The following is a 13,293-nucleotide window of genomic DNA, read 5'->3' as shown; positions in this document are numbered from 1 at the left end:
CGAGAGACCCCGGCGCGCCTCGGACGCGCGTCTGTCGTGCAACTGGCGAAGGCAAGCTCGGGACAGAGTGCTGATTCGGACCAAACGGTGCCGGGAAAGCAGAGTCGCGCGGCTTTGGGAAAGGGGAGTTTCACCCACGGCTTCTTCCAAAAGGAATCAAGCCCATGCTTTCTTCAACTCTTAAAAAAAAATAAAATTCCAACAAAACTCTTATACACCTCCCCACCACCCAGAATTGTCTTAAAAATAAAAAAGGGTTTCTTCATCCCAAAATATTAAGATATTTGGGTTGTTTTAATCAAATGAGAAGAAACGGATGAGTTTTAAAGCGGGGGGAGGGCGGGCAGGCAGGAGAAATAAATATGCATGGATTTAAGATAACTTTTCTACTGTCTTTGGTTTTTGATGTTCCAAACTTGGGAGAAAGTTTCCAGCTTCTAAATTCTGACAGAGCAGTTTGTGGCCTCGCTCGCTGAGTCTCTCCAAATGTTTATAAGAGGGCAATCCAAAAATGATCGGATCGTGCCAGATTAGAGACCGCATCTCCTTCGAAACATTGCAGGGAAATTGCTTGATTGTTCTATCCATTGCAATTCGTATCATTCCACGTAATGTCGGGTTGCTAACTGCCCCGCTACGCAAAGTTCTAATCCGGAACATATGGGAAAGTGGGATTTTCCCTGGCGCGCTTCTCGGTTTTGGCCAACATCCCGGGATGCAGAGGTGATCGAAAGCAGGACATTTCACCAACAAATCCCCAAAGCTCCCCTTTTAATTTTTTTTAAAAAATCAAGATGAAGCGCGCGCGCGCGCGCGTGTGAATGGAAAGGCTCCCTATTCAACTGCAGCGCAAAGCTGCGCTCAGGATCGCGCCGCTGAAGCGCCCGAGCGCGGCTGTAATCGGCTGCGGTTACCGTCGCGGCCGCTAGTGGGCGCTGTGGCTCCACGGAATTGTGCAGGGAGGCCGGCTCCGCTTAGCAGCGCAGACCTGGCGGCGGCCGGGTTTGCGGAGCCGGGGAACCTGCCGCGCTGCTGGGTCGGGCCTCCCTCTCCGCGGGCTGCTGCCCCGCTTTCCCTCTCGTGGGGATGGGAGGGCTTCCATTTTTCAGCCGGGCTCCACTCTTTCCAAGCCGCGCCACCCAAAGACGCCCCCCTTCCTGAGCGCCCTCAGACCCCCGGGGGCCGTGTGGGGTTTTTTTTGGGGGGGGGGTGATATGCGAGTGGATGAGCCAGAACCGAAGGGGGAAGCCCCGTTTGCAGCCTCCCGAAGTGGGAACGAGGCGCCCCTCAGCAAAAGGAACCCCCTCGTTTCCATTGGGAACCAGCGGCTCAGGTGTCTCCGAGTTTTGGCGGGGTCGCCCGCTCGCCTCAGGAGTTTCTGTCACGGCCTCCTCTAATGCGAGTGAGGGGTTGTGGTGCGCTCTGCGGCTCATGAGGGGAGTTAAGGCTTCGAGCTTCTCAAGCCAGTAGTCCTCAAGGGACTTTCGCGAGGGTTATACGGCGCCGTGGCGCTGTGGAATTGCGGGGCGGCTCGGCCCAGCGAGCGCTGCGCTCCAGCCGCCTGAGGAGCGCCGGTCCGTCCGTCCCTCAAAGTTTGGGAGCCCAAAGAAGCCGCCCTCCGCTCCCCGCTTCCCCAACGCCTTCAAAACAAAGGTTTTTATTTTAATTCAAACGGAACAAAAATCGAAGTGCGCTTTTATTTTCAAACTAAAAATACTCGGCTGGGAAAGAGCGTTTGCGACCTATAACGATCCCCACCCTATGAGGTGACTGACTGGAGCTACTGGATTACCTGTCGCCGCCCTTCCCTCCCTCCCTCCCGCCACCTCTCCCCCTCCCCTCGCGCGCAGGTTCCGCCCCTTTCGGAATGCGGGGCCTGAGCCTGGGCGCGAGGTTGGCGTAAGTGACAGCGGCGTCGCCCAACCAGCGCCGCCGTTGCCGGGGAAGGGGGGTGGCCGCGTTTATAGAGAGGAGCGAGGACGCGGCGCTCGGAGCCTCACTCTCGCCTCTGGAGCCAACGAGGAATCCGCGGCGGGGAAGTCCGGCAGCCCGCGGCGAGGAGCGCTTGTAGCCGCGCGGGGAGAAGGAGGAGGAGGAAGCGGACCACAGCGCGGGGACGAGGGGAAGTTGAGGGGGGAAAGGAAAGAGAAGCGGGAAAGCAAAGAGAAAAAAAGGGGCTGCTGCTGCGGAGAGCGAGAGCGCGCCTTCCTCGGTGCGCCTTCGCCAGCCGTGAGCTCTTCGCCTCGCCTGGTCGTCTTCGGCGCGGGCGCTGGGAGCCCGCCGGAGCCTTCTCGCTTGCCTCGGACGCCGGGAGGAAGGCTGCCTATTTTTGCGGGTTGGTTTTGCCCTCATCCCGGGCCAAAGAGAGGATGAAGCCCCGTGGATGCGCCGGGCGGGACCTGCTGCGTCTCCTTCTCCAGGTGGATTTATAGAGGTGGCCAAGGACGCGCCGACGGGGGACTTGGGCGTTCCGCCGCTTTTCTCCCTTGCTCTTGCCGGCCTTCGCTCCGGTCCTTGGGGCGGCGGCGGCGGCGGCGGGCGTCTCTCTCCTTGGCGGGCGCTTCCAGTTGGGGATTGCGGCTCCTCCTCCTCCATGCCGGCGCCCGGGCGCCCGACGCACTGAGCCGGCAGGGCGAGCTCCTTCCCTGCCCGGGATCTGCTGGTGGTTGTGGCCCCTTCTTCTTGGCGGAGGAATTGTGGACGCCGCCTTCCCTTGCCTGGTCGTCGTCGTCGTCGTCCTCCTCGTCGTCGTCTTCCTCCGCGGAGTTGGCGAGCCTTTGGGACAGGACCCGGCGGCGGCGGCAGCGCCCCCGACCATGGTAGCGCGCCGGGGGGGATCCCCGTTCGGGAGGTGCTGCTGGGGGATCTGGGTGCTTTTGTGCCGGACGGTGCTGGCCAGCTCGCTGGTGCTCGAGCCCATCTACTGGAACTCCTCCAACTCCAAGTAAGTGCGCGGGGAGCCCGGATCTCTCCCCGGACCGGGGTTTGGGGACGGGGGGGGGGGCGGTGCGCAAGGACAGGCAGGTGGGTGGGCACGTCTGGCATCCCTCGCGCGCCCAAGGCCCTTTCGCCAGGCCGCAGGATCTGGTCTGCGGTGCGCTTGGGGATCGGTTCTGCTCTCGGAGCAAATGGAGGAAAAGTCTTGGCCCTTCTAGGTGACCCGATCCTGCATCTTCTACAGGGCGCACAGTGCGGAGCTCTAGGCCTTGGTTAGCGGGTGGCGAGGCGCTCTCTCCCTGGTACCCGTGCGTGCGTAAAGGAGGAAGGTTCAGCTCTTTTTGCTACGTGCGCGCGCGCACATCACCGATCCTAAACGCACCGGATTCCCCCGATCCACAAGCGAAGGTTGGAGCCTGAGCCTGCCCTCTGGGTCCTACGCTCGGGTTTTTCGTGCGAATGAATGGAGCGCAGCGGAAGACACTTGTGTGTTTATTCTGCCGCTGGTTTTGCGGGAAGGAAAGCTAACCAGAAAACAACCCTCTTGGACCCGGTTGTGTGGCGCCCAGGAAGCTGGCAGAAGTTTAGACAGTTTTGACAATGGGTCTACTTGAGGGCAGCGCTGCAGCGGTGTGGAGTGAGGAGCCAGCATGAGAAAGTAGGGAAGGGTGCCAGAATACACCAGCTGTTCCCTCTCCACTGCTACATAAACTCCCAGTTAGCTTGACCATTAGGTGAAGTGAAGTCTCTTAGATCCTTGGGAACAGGGCTGATGAGTCATGATGAACCCAGCTTTTTCACTTCTGGCCTTCCATTACTAAACCATGCAGAACAAAGATTATGGAGGTGGCCCCAGCAGGGTCAGAGCATGTCTGTACGCATAACTGTTGGAGTGGATTGAGATCGTTTCTCCAGAAAACCATTGATGCAGTAAGGCAAAAGGTGGGAGTTTGAGAGGAGTTTCCACCTTTATTCCAGTGGATTTAAGATCGTATCTCTATGGGCCACCTATCAAAACCTCTGGGTAAAAAGACTAGGAGAAGGCATGGCCTGTTTGTATTTCAGGAGCATGTGAATCCATGAAATGCATGCAGCAGTGGACGGCAAATAGTGAACTTTAGGTATACTTGGAATAAAGTGAGGCTTCTGGGAAGAGAGATTTCTCTTGCTTGGAAGATGTTTTACTGTAGATAAAACTGGCTATTCAAACTTTGAGAAGCCTCTTTAGGGTCAGGTTTCTTCGTTAGTGTGAGAGAGAGAGAGAGAGAGAGAGAGAGAGGTACAAGTGAGAATTAATTTTCGAGAAGACGTGATAACGGTGCCTTGTTTAATGATGTCTTAGGAAGTAGTTTATTCAAAATGAGCAGAGCACAACATGCCTATAAAACCTGAGCGAGCTTGCTGGATGTGAACAGAGGACAGGCTCTCCTATAAAACACGGTCAAACGGCTGTTAAAATACCTTTAAATGAGCAACGCATTGAGGAAATGGTCCGGTTCACAAGTGCGAAATAGCTCTTCGGTTGGGCGCTGTGTGTGTTGCTTGCAGGCTCCGTGTGAAAGGACGCAAGTTTGGATTTAGACCTAGAAAGCCAAAGGAGTTTATTCGGTAAATCACATTCTGACTCCATTTTTCTTCTGCTCCCTTTTAGATTTCTCTTCCTGTCCTTTTCCAAGGAAAGGAAGATTTATGAGCAGGCTTCTGGACCTTGATAACATGCAGGGCTTTTTTTTTAATGTGGAAAAGCAAAGAGGGGCCATTTGTTTTCATTATAATGCAGGAGTCTTGGTCCATCTTTAGCGGGATCTCAGCCCAGCGATGCTTTCTTCCCTTCCCTAGGCAGACATACAAAGAAATTGCTTCTCTCTCTCTCCCTCTCTCTCTGTCTCTGTGTGCAGAAAACGGTCCTTACTTGCAGTTGACACTATGGATTTGAGCTTGTTGTTCCAGTTCTCTCTCAAACCTGGAAAATGTCAGATAGGACATTTGTGTTTAATCAAGGAAGGTGCCTGTTCTTAAGGGGAAGATGCATTTATTGAAATTATTGTGTGTGTGTGTGTGTGTGTATTTGTTGGGAGTGGGAAAACCCACATAGCTGATAGCATTAAGTTTAGCCTTAGAGGAGAATGGCATATTCTCCCGCCTGCTGCTGCAGTCTAGTGATCGCTTTATTCCTACAGAGGTCACTCTTCCAATATATATCGGTATTCTGCTGCGCTGTGGTCATTATTCTTCTGGCTGCTTCCAGGCCTAACCTGCCTTCAGGGCGCACCCCCCTTTTTACAGAAAGCTTTCCTTTTCAGTCTCAAATGGCCTGAGTCGCTATTTACAGTGCGTGGCCTTGCCCTCAAAGCAGTAATTCTAACATCTTCCCCTTGTTGCGTAAACTCATAAAAGGCCGAACGTTTATCAAGACTACAGTTGAATTACTTGTGCTTTTATTCCCAACTTAAAATGTAGTACTTGTTTGTCCGCTGATGTGATTTTAAATTTTGTTTACCCAAATAGATTAGTCTTACTCAGCGCACTGGCAGAAGCATGCTAAAAGTGACCTGAGGTTTGTGCTCTCTTCGCTCTCTCTCTCTCTCTTTAAAAATGGCTGTGGCCTGTGATTTTTATAGGCCTTGCGGAGGCCTGCACTTAAGGAAAATTTTCAAATGTACATTATTCGTATTGCTGTAAGTGGTGGCAGGATCTTCACTTTTCAGAGAGCGTATTTCAGTTTCGAATTCATCACTGTTGTCTGCCTGAAGAAGAATAGCTAATGTTTCCTTATGAAAATGGAAATAAAATGCAGTTGTCTTCTGAAGAGCTTCCCTCCCACCTCAGTAACTTCTCAGGAGAATGTTAAGACCAATTCCAAAGATAACTGCCCCAGAATTAAGTGTTTAATTCATTTAATGAAGTTAAATACGAACCGTTTACGATTCATATATCTGTTATACAGGGAAGCAATAAAAGAAAGAATTTTAGCCAGGCTCATAGTGGATATGTGATAAGACTGTAGAAGAAAGTAATCCAAAATCCTTCATGGCCTCCTAAACTGTGATTGCTCTGTGAGTTGCTTTAGTGACCAGAATTTTTAGCAGGTGGTAGGGAAGGGATGACAAGAAGACACCCAGATTGTCTTTTCAATTGTATTCTGCTGTAACCTAATAGCTCCTTCATTTAAATATTCCATGTTTTTGTGAGTGAAGGATATATTGCCTATATTGCTTTGCCTAAAAGGTGTGAGCATATAGGTAGGAGGAAAGGAATATTTTGCTTGGATGCCACTTTTGATGTTGTAAGGCTTCAGACAATGAGAAACCCAGGTTCTAGGAAAGCATAGCAAAATAGACTTTTAGTTCACTACAGGGACACTTCTCAACATAGGATATTTCCCTTCTTCCACTCTCATTTCCTCAGTGGAGCTAACATGACCACAACTGCCCAACTTAATAGTACAAACCACAAACTGCAGTTTATTCTGTACCTTTTAGTTTGAAGTAGATGGAGCTTTCCTTATCAATAACATTGGCTAAATTGATGTTGCCTTACCCCTTAAATGGAGTAGTTCTGTCAGCTAATCATTTTTCTCTATCCGCCAACCTATTCCGCAACTATTTCCCTTAGCAAGATGTAATTTGACCAAGGGAAGGCAAACAAATAGCTAAATAATATCTCTGATAACCTATTACACGTAAAAATCCGCCACAGTTAGCCTGAGTAAACACTAACCTGTCAAGGACTGATAAAACAGCCTACAATTGATGGCCCAATTTAAGCCATCTTTTCAGTGGCAAAAACCAGCCTGCTTCTCATTGTTTGTTTGTGAAATTCTTATTTTTTTTTTTGTAGGCAAACAAATGCACATTCACTGCCGACTGAATAGCCCCTTGAACTGTGCTCTGCAATTTGTGTTTGGGTTAATCTTGTCGGTTTTAATATAGAGAAGTGGGGGGCGGGGAGGGGACAAAGTGCCAAGGATAGAGTGAATTGTTAGTGCTGCCACATCCCCATTCCTTGCATTTTGTCAGGATGATAAACTGTAAGTAATGGACAGTCTTGCTTCACAAGAAAACTCGGCCTACTGGAGCATAAAGAGCTTGCTGAAATGCTATCTTGCAGCGCGTTTGGAAGCACTCCTACTTGACAAGGATTTATTTGGGAATCCTGGAGCTTTGCTTCTTAATCCTAACCATTATAGAGTTACATTGGAGAAACGCAATATATTATATATGAAGATGCTTGGAGCTGGCTCGCACACTGGATTATGTATCAAATGGTTGGGCACTTCCTTCTGAGCTAGCAAATCTGAAAATGGAACACTTGCACGCCTCTTCTTTGATAGGGCAGGCAAGTAGCATACCCCAAAACCTTTCAGGTATTTTTTTGCATTAACTAGGCTGCCAAAGCTCATAAAAAATTGCCTGGCAGTGGCCTAGTACTTCCAGCGCTGAGCGAGCCAAGACTGTTCCTTTTAACAGCTATTTCTGGTGTGCTTTGTACCAGTCAAGCTGAACTTATCAAACCAAAACACTTTGTTTTTTCAGATTTCATCTAAAACATAGGGTTGGATCCCAGACATGTCATGCGTAGGGTAGACCCACTGAAATCAATGGCCGTGAAGTTAGCCATGCCTTCAAAAGATCTATTGTAAGCATGGCTATCTCTGAATCCAAGCCACGATTTAGCCACTTACTGCTCAAAGGCAAAGTCCCAGGCAGCGCAAAACTTATTTTATTTACTATGCTTGTAATTCTGTGTCTTTCCTCCAAGGAGCTCCTTCCAACTCTGATTCTCACTCTAAGCTCAAGTCAGTGTGCATGGTTCTCACCCACCATCTTATCTTCACAACAACCCTTTGAGGTTAGGCTGAGAGGTCTGGGATCACCATTGAGCTTTTAACATGAGTCTCTCAGGTGCTGTTCTGAGAACACTAACCACTATGTTGCTATGCTACACTGGATTTAGGTATGTTTAATCAATTCAGTGTGGTTTACTCCCAGGTAAAATGTCTATAGGATGGCAGCCTTTAAATGCTGTACGTTCCTTACAATGTTTGCAGGACGTTAACATCTTACATTTGGTGACTCTCTTAAACATCTGCATGACACTTAGAAAATTTCTGGACTGTCGTTTTTCGACGGTCAGTTAGAACACACGATCGGTCACAATCAAAATTTCTGTAATTACAGCAGTCATCTCAAAGCCTCTTATCCGTATGCCTTCTAAAGTAAAGTTCTTACCTGGGAGTAAGTCCAATTAAACTCAGTGCACCTACTTTTGATTAGACATGTCTAGAATCACATTGCCAGTTCAGTAAAGGTAAATTGCTATCATATAAACTTGAAAGTGAAGTCATAATAGGAAAGGGCGCTCCCCACCCTTTGTCCTATTTTAAGGGCCACAGAACAACTTTCTGCTCAGGAAACATTTCTTGAGTAGGAAATTGGTAGAAAGTTTACCTCAGGATAAGTCTCTGTGAGATGTTGCACCTTTAGGAAGTCTGTTAGAGATGCTACAATTATGTGGGTTTTTGTGGTAGATGGGTACAGATCTAGTCTTAAACAAGCTTGGCTACTTACAACTTTACTGATGCAAGCAAAAGACATGATATTCTGGGAAATAAGTGTTCAGAACTCCATCCCCCCCCCAATTCATTTATGGCCTTTATGTAAACTTGCCATTAGCATGATGTTAGGAAGGCTTGAGTGGTTAAACATTTTGATTAAAGCACAGGAACTTAATAACTTTAAATGCCGTGCTTGGAACTTAAAATGTTTTCATATTTTCAAGTTATAGATTCCCCCCCCCCCCCAATTTGTATCTGGCAAATGTAAAGTAGACTGCCGGGGGGGGGGGGGGCGGTGTGATAGCCCAAGACAGTATAAGAACTGCTTGGAAAGAGAATTCCTGTGGCTCCATTGTTTCTCTGCAAAGCTGGTGCAGACAAAGACATAACGCTATTCATCCCTTCACCCATGATGGAAAATGTAAACCGTTGACACGGTCCCTCTTGTTTAACTTGTTTAATTCTCATTTTAAATTCAGTAGTATAGCGGCCGTGTGAACTCTGGAGATTTCTTTGGTAATCCATTTTGTAGTTCCGAATCAAAAACAAAGTGAAAAGGTCTGACACAATTTGCTTTTATTTTTAGGCAAATCAACCCTGCTCCTAGTTAATAAGGGGATTACAACCCAGACTAGGCCTTTACAGATGTAATGTAAATCAAGGGCAGGGTATAAAGAAAGTGATCCCCTTTGATTGAAGTATGGTAAAAAGGCATAGAGAAACTAGCAGCGGTAATCTGATTGTATGGCAATAAAACCACCATTTTCTGTCTTTCAGATAAAAATAATGTGGTAAATCCATGCAGCTCATAAGATGTAAAGGCAGATAAAGGGGGGTGCCATGGCAACATATAGATTAGCTTGATGTTAGAAATGACACGTCTATGAAAGGAGAAACTAAGGGTCTTGCTTCGGGGCTGCAAGGTATTATGTGAGAATTGCAAAAAAAACTTGGGGGCTGGGATTAGGAAGTATGAAAGGCCTACTTGTAGCCTGGCTGGCTGAAGCAGTAAAGAAAAGCTGCTCAGTTCTTGCTCATTGGTAGCGTATAATATGGTAAAGGTAGATTTCATTTACTGCCTTTTTTATTGCTCGAGATTTGGGCTGATTAAAACTTCGGATCACTGCAATTGTTCTGGCGTAGAAGTTTTTCCTTTTTAACTCCTGGCCCAGCGGCGACGGTCATTCTGTAGGATTAGCTGCACTTGGGAGTTTGTTTCCTTAATCTATTTGGGATATTCAGGCAGGGACATGCTGGCAAGGAACAGAGAGCAGAGGGGATAGGTGGCGTTGAGGTTATCTGAAAAGAAAAGAGAGGAGGCTTTTGATTCTAGCCATCTTTCAGACAGGGCCCTTGCAGCTCACACACCACAGGAGAAGCTAAAATAAACATTCCACATTGTCCTTTCCCCTTGGCCAGATGATCCTTCTGGAGATATTTTTTTTTAAAAAAAAGTTTCTTATTTCGCAACCCCCGAGAAGAGAAAAGAAGTGGAGAAATCCTTCTTTACATTTTTCCAGACACCCCAAATAAACTTGAAGCGCTTAATCCAGGTGGCATTTATTTCTGAAGGGCTGAAGCCTGAAGCTCGAATTCCACGGTGGACCTACTTCACTTTAGAAACAGTTGGATCAAACTCTGTTGCATTAATTTCAATGGAATTAGGCCAGCATAAAGGAAGTTTACCCCTGCTGACTGCCATATATCCTTAGGGCTTGTAGTAGCTGTAAAAGTAAGAAAAGAAATGGTTCGCTGCTGCACGCATTCTTCAGTACATCTGCTTTTAACTGCCCTTTATAAAATAACTTAAGACTCCTGTCTTGCTAGAGCCCTCACAGTTAGTAAAAAGAAGCCAAAAGCTAGTCAACTATTATTACATAATGAGCCACCATATTACAGATGAGAAGCTCTTTCTTTTATCACTTGTCTGCGTGATAGAAAAAGCCAAATAAATTGTAAGACTATATGTAGAAAAACAAAAGGCAATTGGTGTAAAGTAGATCATGGAGTAAGTTTGGCAAAAACCCACATGTCAGCACTTCCTGGCTAGTTGTAATATGTTGGTTTTGTGGGTTACTGCGCTTTAGAGTTTTGGCATATTGAGAGAAAGCCAACTGATTTCACCCCCCCCCCAAACTTGCAGCATTTTCCTTTCCTTTTGCAGAACCTCTTTGAAACATTCTTTTGACCCATAACCGTTTTTCCAAACCCAAAATTGACATGCTGCTCAAAGTTAATATGGTTTAATAAATGCATTGGTGAAGGTTGAGTGTATTTGTGTAATGTCTAAAGTCTCATGCACGGCGATGTTCTCCAGTGTCCCAGCTTAACCTTCAGAAATCTATAGCAAAATATCCATTTCTGCTGCAGATACTATGCAAAGCTCAGGGGCAATGCCCTCTACTTTACAGGCTGGTCACATCCAAGCACCTTGCATTCTGCATTTGACAATGATTGCTAATGGGCTATTCAACTAAAGTATTTGCTTGTTCACAGGGAACAGGGCATGATAAATGTCCAGCAAGCTTGCGGCCTCCTTCAGCTTTTCAAATGCAGACTGGTGCATATTTATGGAAGGCAAATCACAAAAGAAGCAGCTGAATTACTCTGGCCTTACCCTTTCTGTTGGAACAAGGGTTAAAGTGATTAAAGAAATAATGCAAGAACCAATGTCATTTGTTTGCTAACCATTATCCAACATTTAGCTTTCGAACCTACCTGTCATGTCACATTTCAGAAACATCACAGATAAAACTGTGCACATCTAATACTGCATAGGAGAAGAGGAAATTGTTTATGAAGTGCTTCCTGTGCAGTAGCCGTCAAGCAGGCTTCTTTATGTCATCCCCTCTTGAAAGCAAGTGTGGATGCAAATCTTAACATTGTACTTACCTGTATACACGTCTTCAAGTGCAGTGCATGAAATTTTGCAGCTGGGAGATAGTGCTTTCTGTTGCAAAGCATATTCACAACACACAAAGGAAGCCATTAGCGCTTGATCTGTTGCTGTAACTAATTTTTTTCTTAAAAGCAGCAAATTTTTGTGGCACTAGTTTGTCCATTCCCTTCTTTTAAAACAAACGAACCCATAAATTGAGACTGTTTTACATTAAGGGCCCACGGAACAACTTCTGCACGCTGGACATGCCATCATTTTAATGATACCGAATTATGTTACCATTGCATTCCTCTGAGGTCAGTGGAAATCTGGGTCTAACTCAGTTTTTGGAGACAGTATGTTGTAGCAGTCAATTTACCTTTTGCTTTGCAATCCAAATGTTTTGTCCGTTTCAGAAGGAATGGTTTGACTCCAAATATAGAAATATTTATAAAATATGTGTTTACACATGTGTGTTGTGTAAAAGGCCACAATTCAGGCCTTTTGGAATATGGTTTCTCCCCCTGTAGTACATACCCCTCTGAACTATTGAGTACCCAAGAGGCATACAGCAGTCTAATAAATGCATTTCCGTACTTGCGTTGAAATTAATGTGAAGCTTGGATCCAAGTGACTCTGGTCATGATGCTGCTGAAAGATTAAGGGTCTGCAGCATGTGATGGGTGATGCGATGAAGCATTGCTATGCTTAAATGTACCCTCCAGCCCATCCACCTTGGGTCTTCACTGCATCAGATATTTAGACCCAGATTGCACAGGTTGCTTTCGTCCAATCTCTGAGAGCACTTTGGGTTATCCAATCCATTAAAAGAAACATTATCATTAACACATTGTTACATCATCTTTCAAAAGACATGCGTAATTAAGTCCTCAAGTCAGCTCCCATTAGAATAATTGGAAATACATTAGGAGTTGGGTTAAAAGCCAAAAAGAAAAGAAAAGCTGGATCAGCTCCTAAAAAGTTTACAGTATTTAAGGAGTTGAAATTCAGTTTCCTGCTGATTTGCAGCTGTTGCAATTTACTTCACAGGAGTTATAACATAGCTGATATGTAGTACAAAGTAGCCAGTTTAACTAAAAAAAAAAAAAAGAACTTGAGTGGATTTGATAAATGGTGCAGTATCCATGTCCTGTATAGCGTGTCTACACTAAGATTACAGCAGAGGGAACATTGCGAACATTGCTGCAGATTCTCCCTTTGCTTGCTTTCTGTAAAAGTGCAACACAACACCTGGACATCTTTGACCTGTATCTAGTGGTAACAGTTAGAAGGTAGCAGGGTGAGTGGAGCAGTGAAAGTTTGTTTTTATTCCTAGTCAAGTGTGCCTGCGTGGTTGCCTCATTTTGGTGGACCTTTACAGAGTAACGTGTAAACAAAACATACACGTAGCAGACTACTTAATGTTTATATTATTATTATTATTATTATTATTATTATTATTATTATTATTATTATTTTATTTTAGTTATACCCCGCCCATCTGGGAGGTTTCCAACAAAATATTAAAATACAGCAGTGCATCAAACATTAAAAGGGTCCCTAAACAGGCCTGCCTTCAGATGTCTTCTAAAAGTCTGGTAGTTTTTCTCTTTGATATCTGGTGGGAGGGCATTTCACGGGTGGGTGCCACTACCAAGAAGGCCCTCTGCCTGGTTCCCTGTAACTTGGCTTTAACCTGGAAGCAGCAAAATGCCATATTTTAAGGTTTGAAAAAGTTGCCTTCACATAGCTGCTTCTTGCCCAGAATGAACTATATAAAGGCTGATGGGTTTATTTCTCCTCATTGTGCCCAAAGAGTTTATACAACACTTGCGAAACTGCAGAGCTATTAAAAGGAATAGACAAGAATAAACCCCAGGGTCACATCCTCTAGGATCTTCCAGCTATCAGTGTCAGGTTT

General features: G+C 46.1%; 1 protein-coding gene across 3 annotated transcripts in view; it reads left to right on the top strand.

The window, feature by feature from the left end:
- Positions 1–1,972: 1,972 nt before the first annotated feature.
- EFNB2 (ephrin B2) overlaps positions 1,973–13,293 on the top strand; it is a 57,434-nt gene continuing 46,113 nt past the window's right edge. The window contains exon 1 of one of the 3 annotated variants that reach the window (XM_083501342.1): positions 1,973–2,944. In XM_083501342.1, coding sequence (XP_083357468.1) covers positions 2,817–2,944 — 128 coding nt within the window. In that variant the 5' untranslated portion in view covers positions 1,973–2,816. Of the gene's footprint in view, positions 2,945–3,631; positions 3,868–13,293 lie in introns of those variants that run through there. The other 2 variants (XM_083501341.1, XM_083501343.1) reach the window with 2 other exon arrangements.

Source organism: Podarcis liolepis, assembly GCF_965112155.1.
Source record: "Podarcis liolepis genome assembly, chromosome: 4".
Lineage (NCBI taxonomy): Eukaryota > Metazoa > Chordata > Lepidosauria > Squamata > Lacertidae > Podarcis > Podarcis liolepis.
This window is presented reverse-complemented; position numbering and strand designations above follow the sequence as displayed.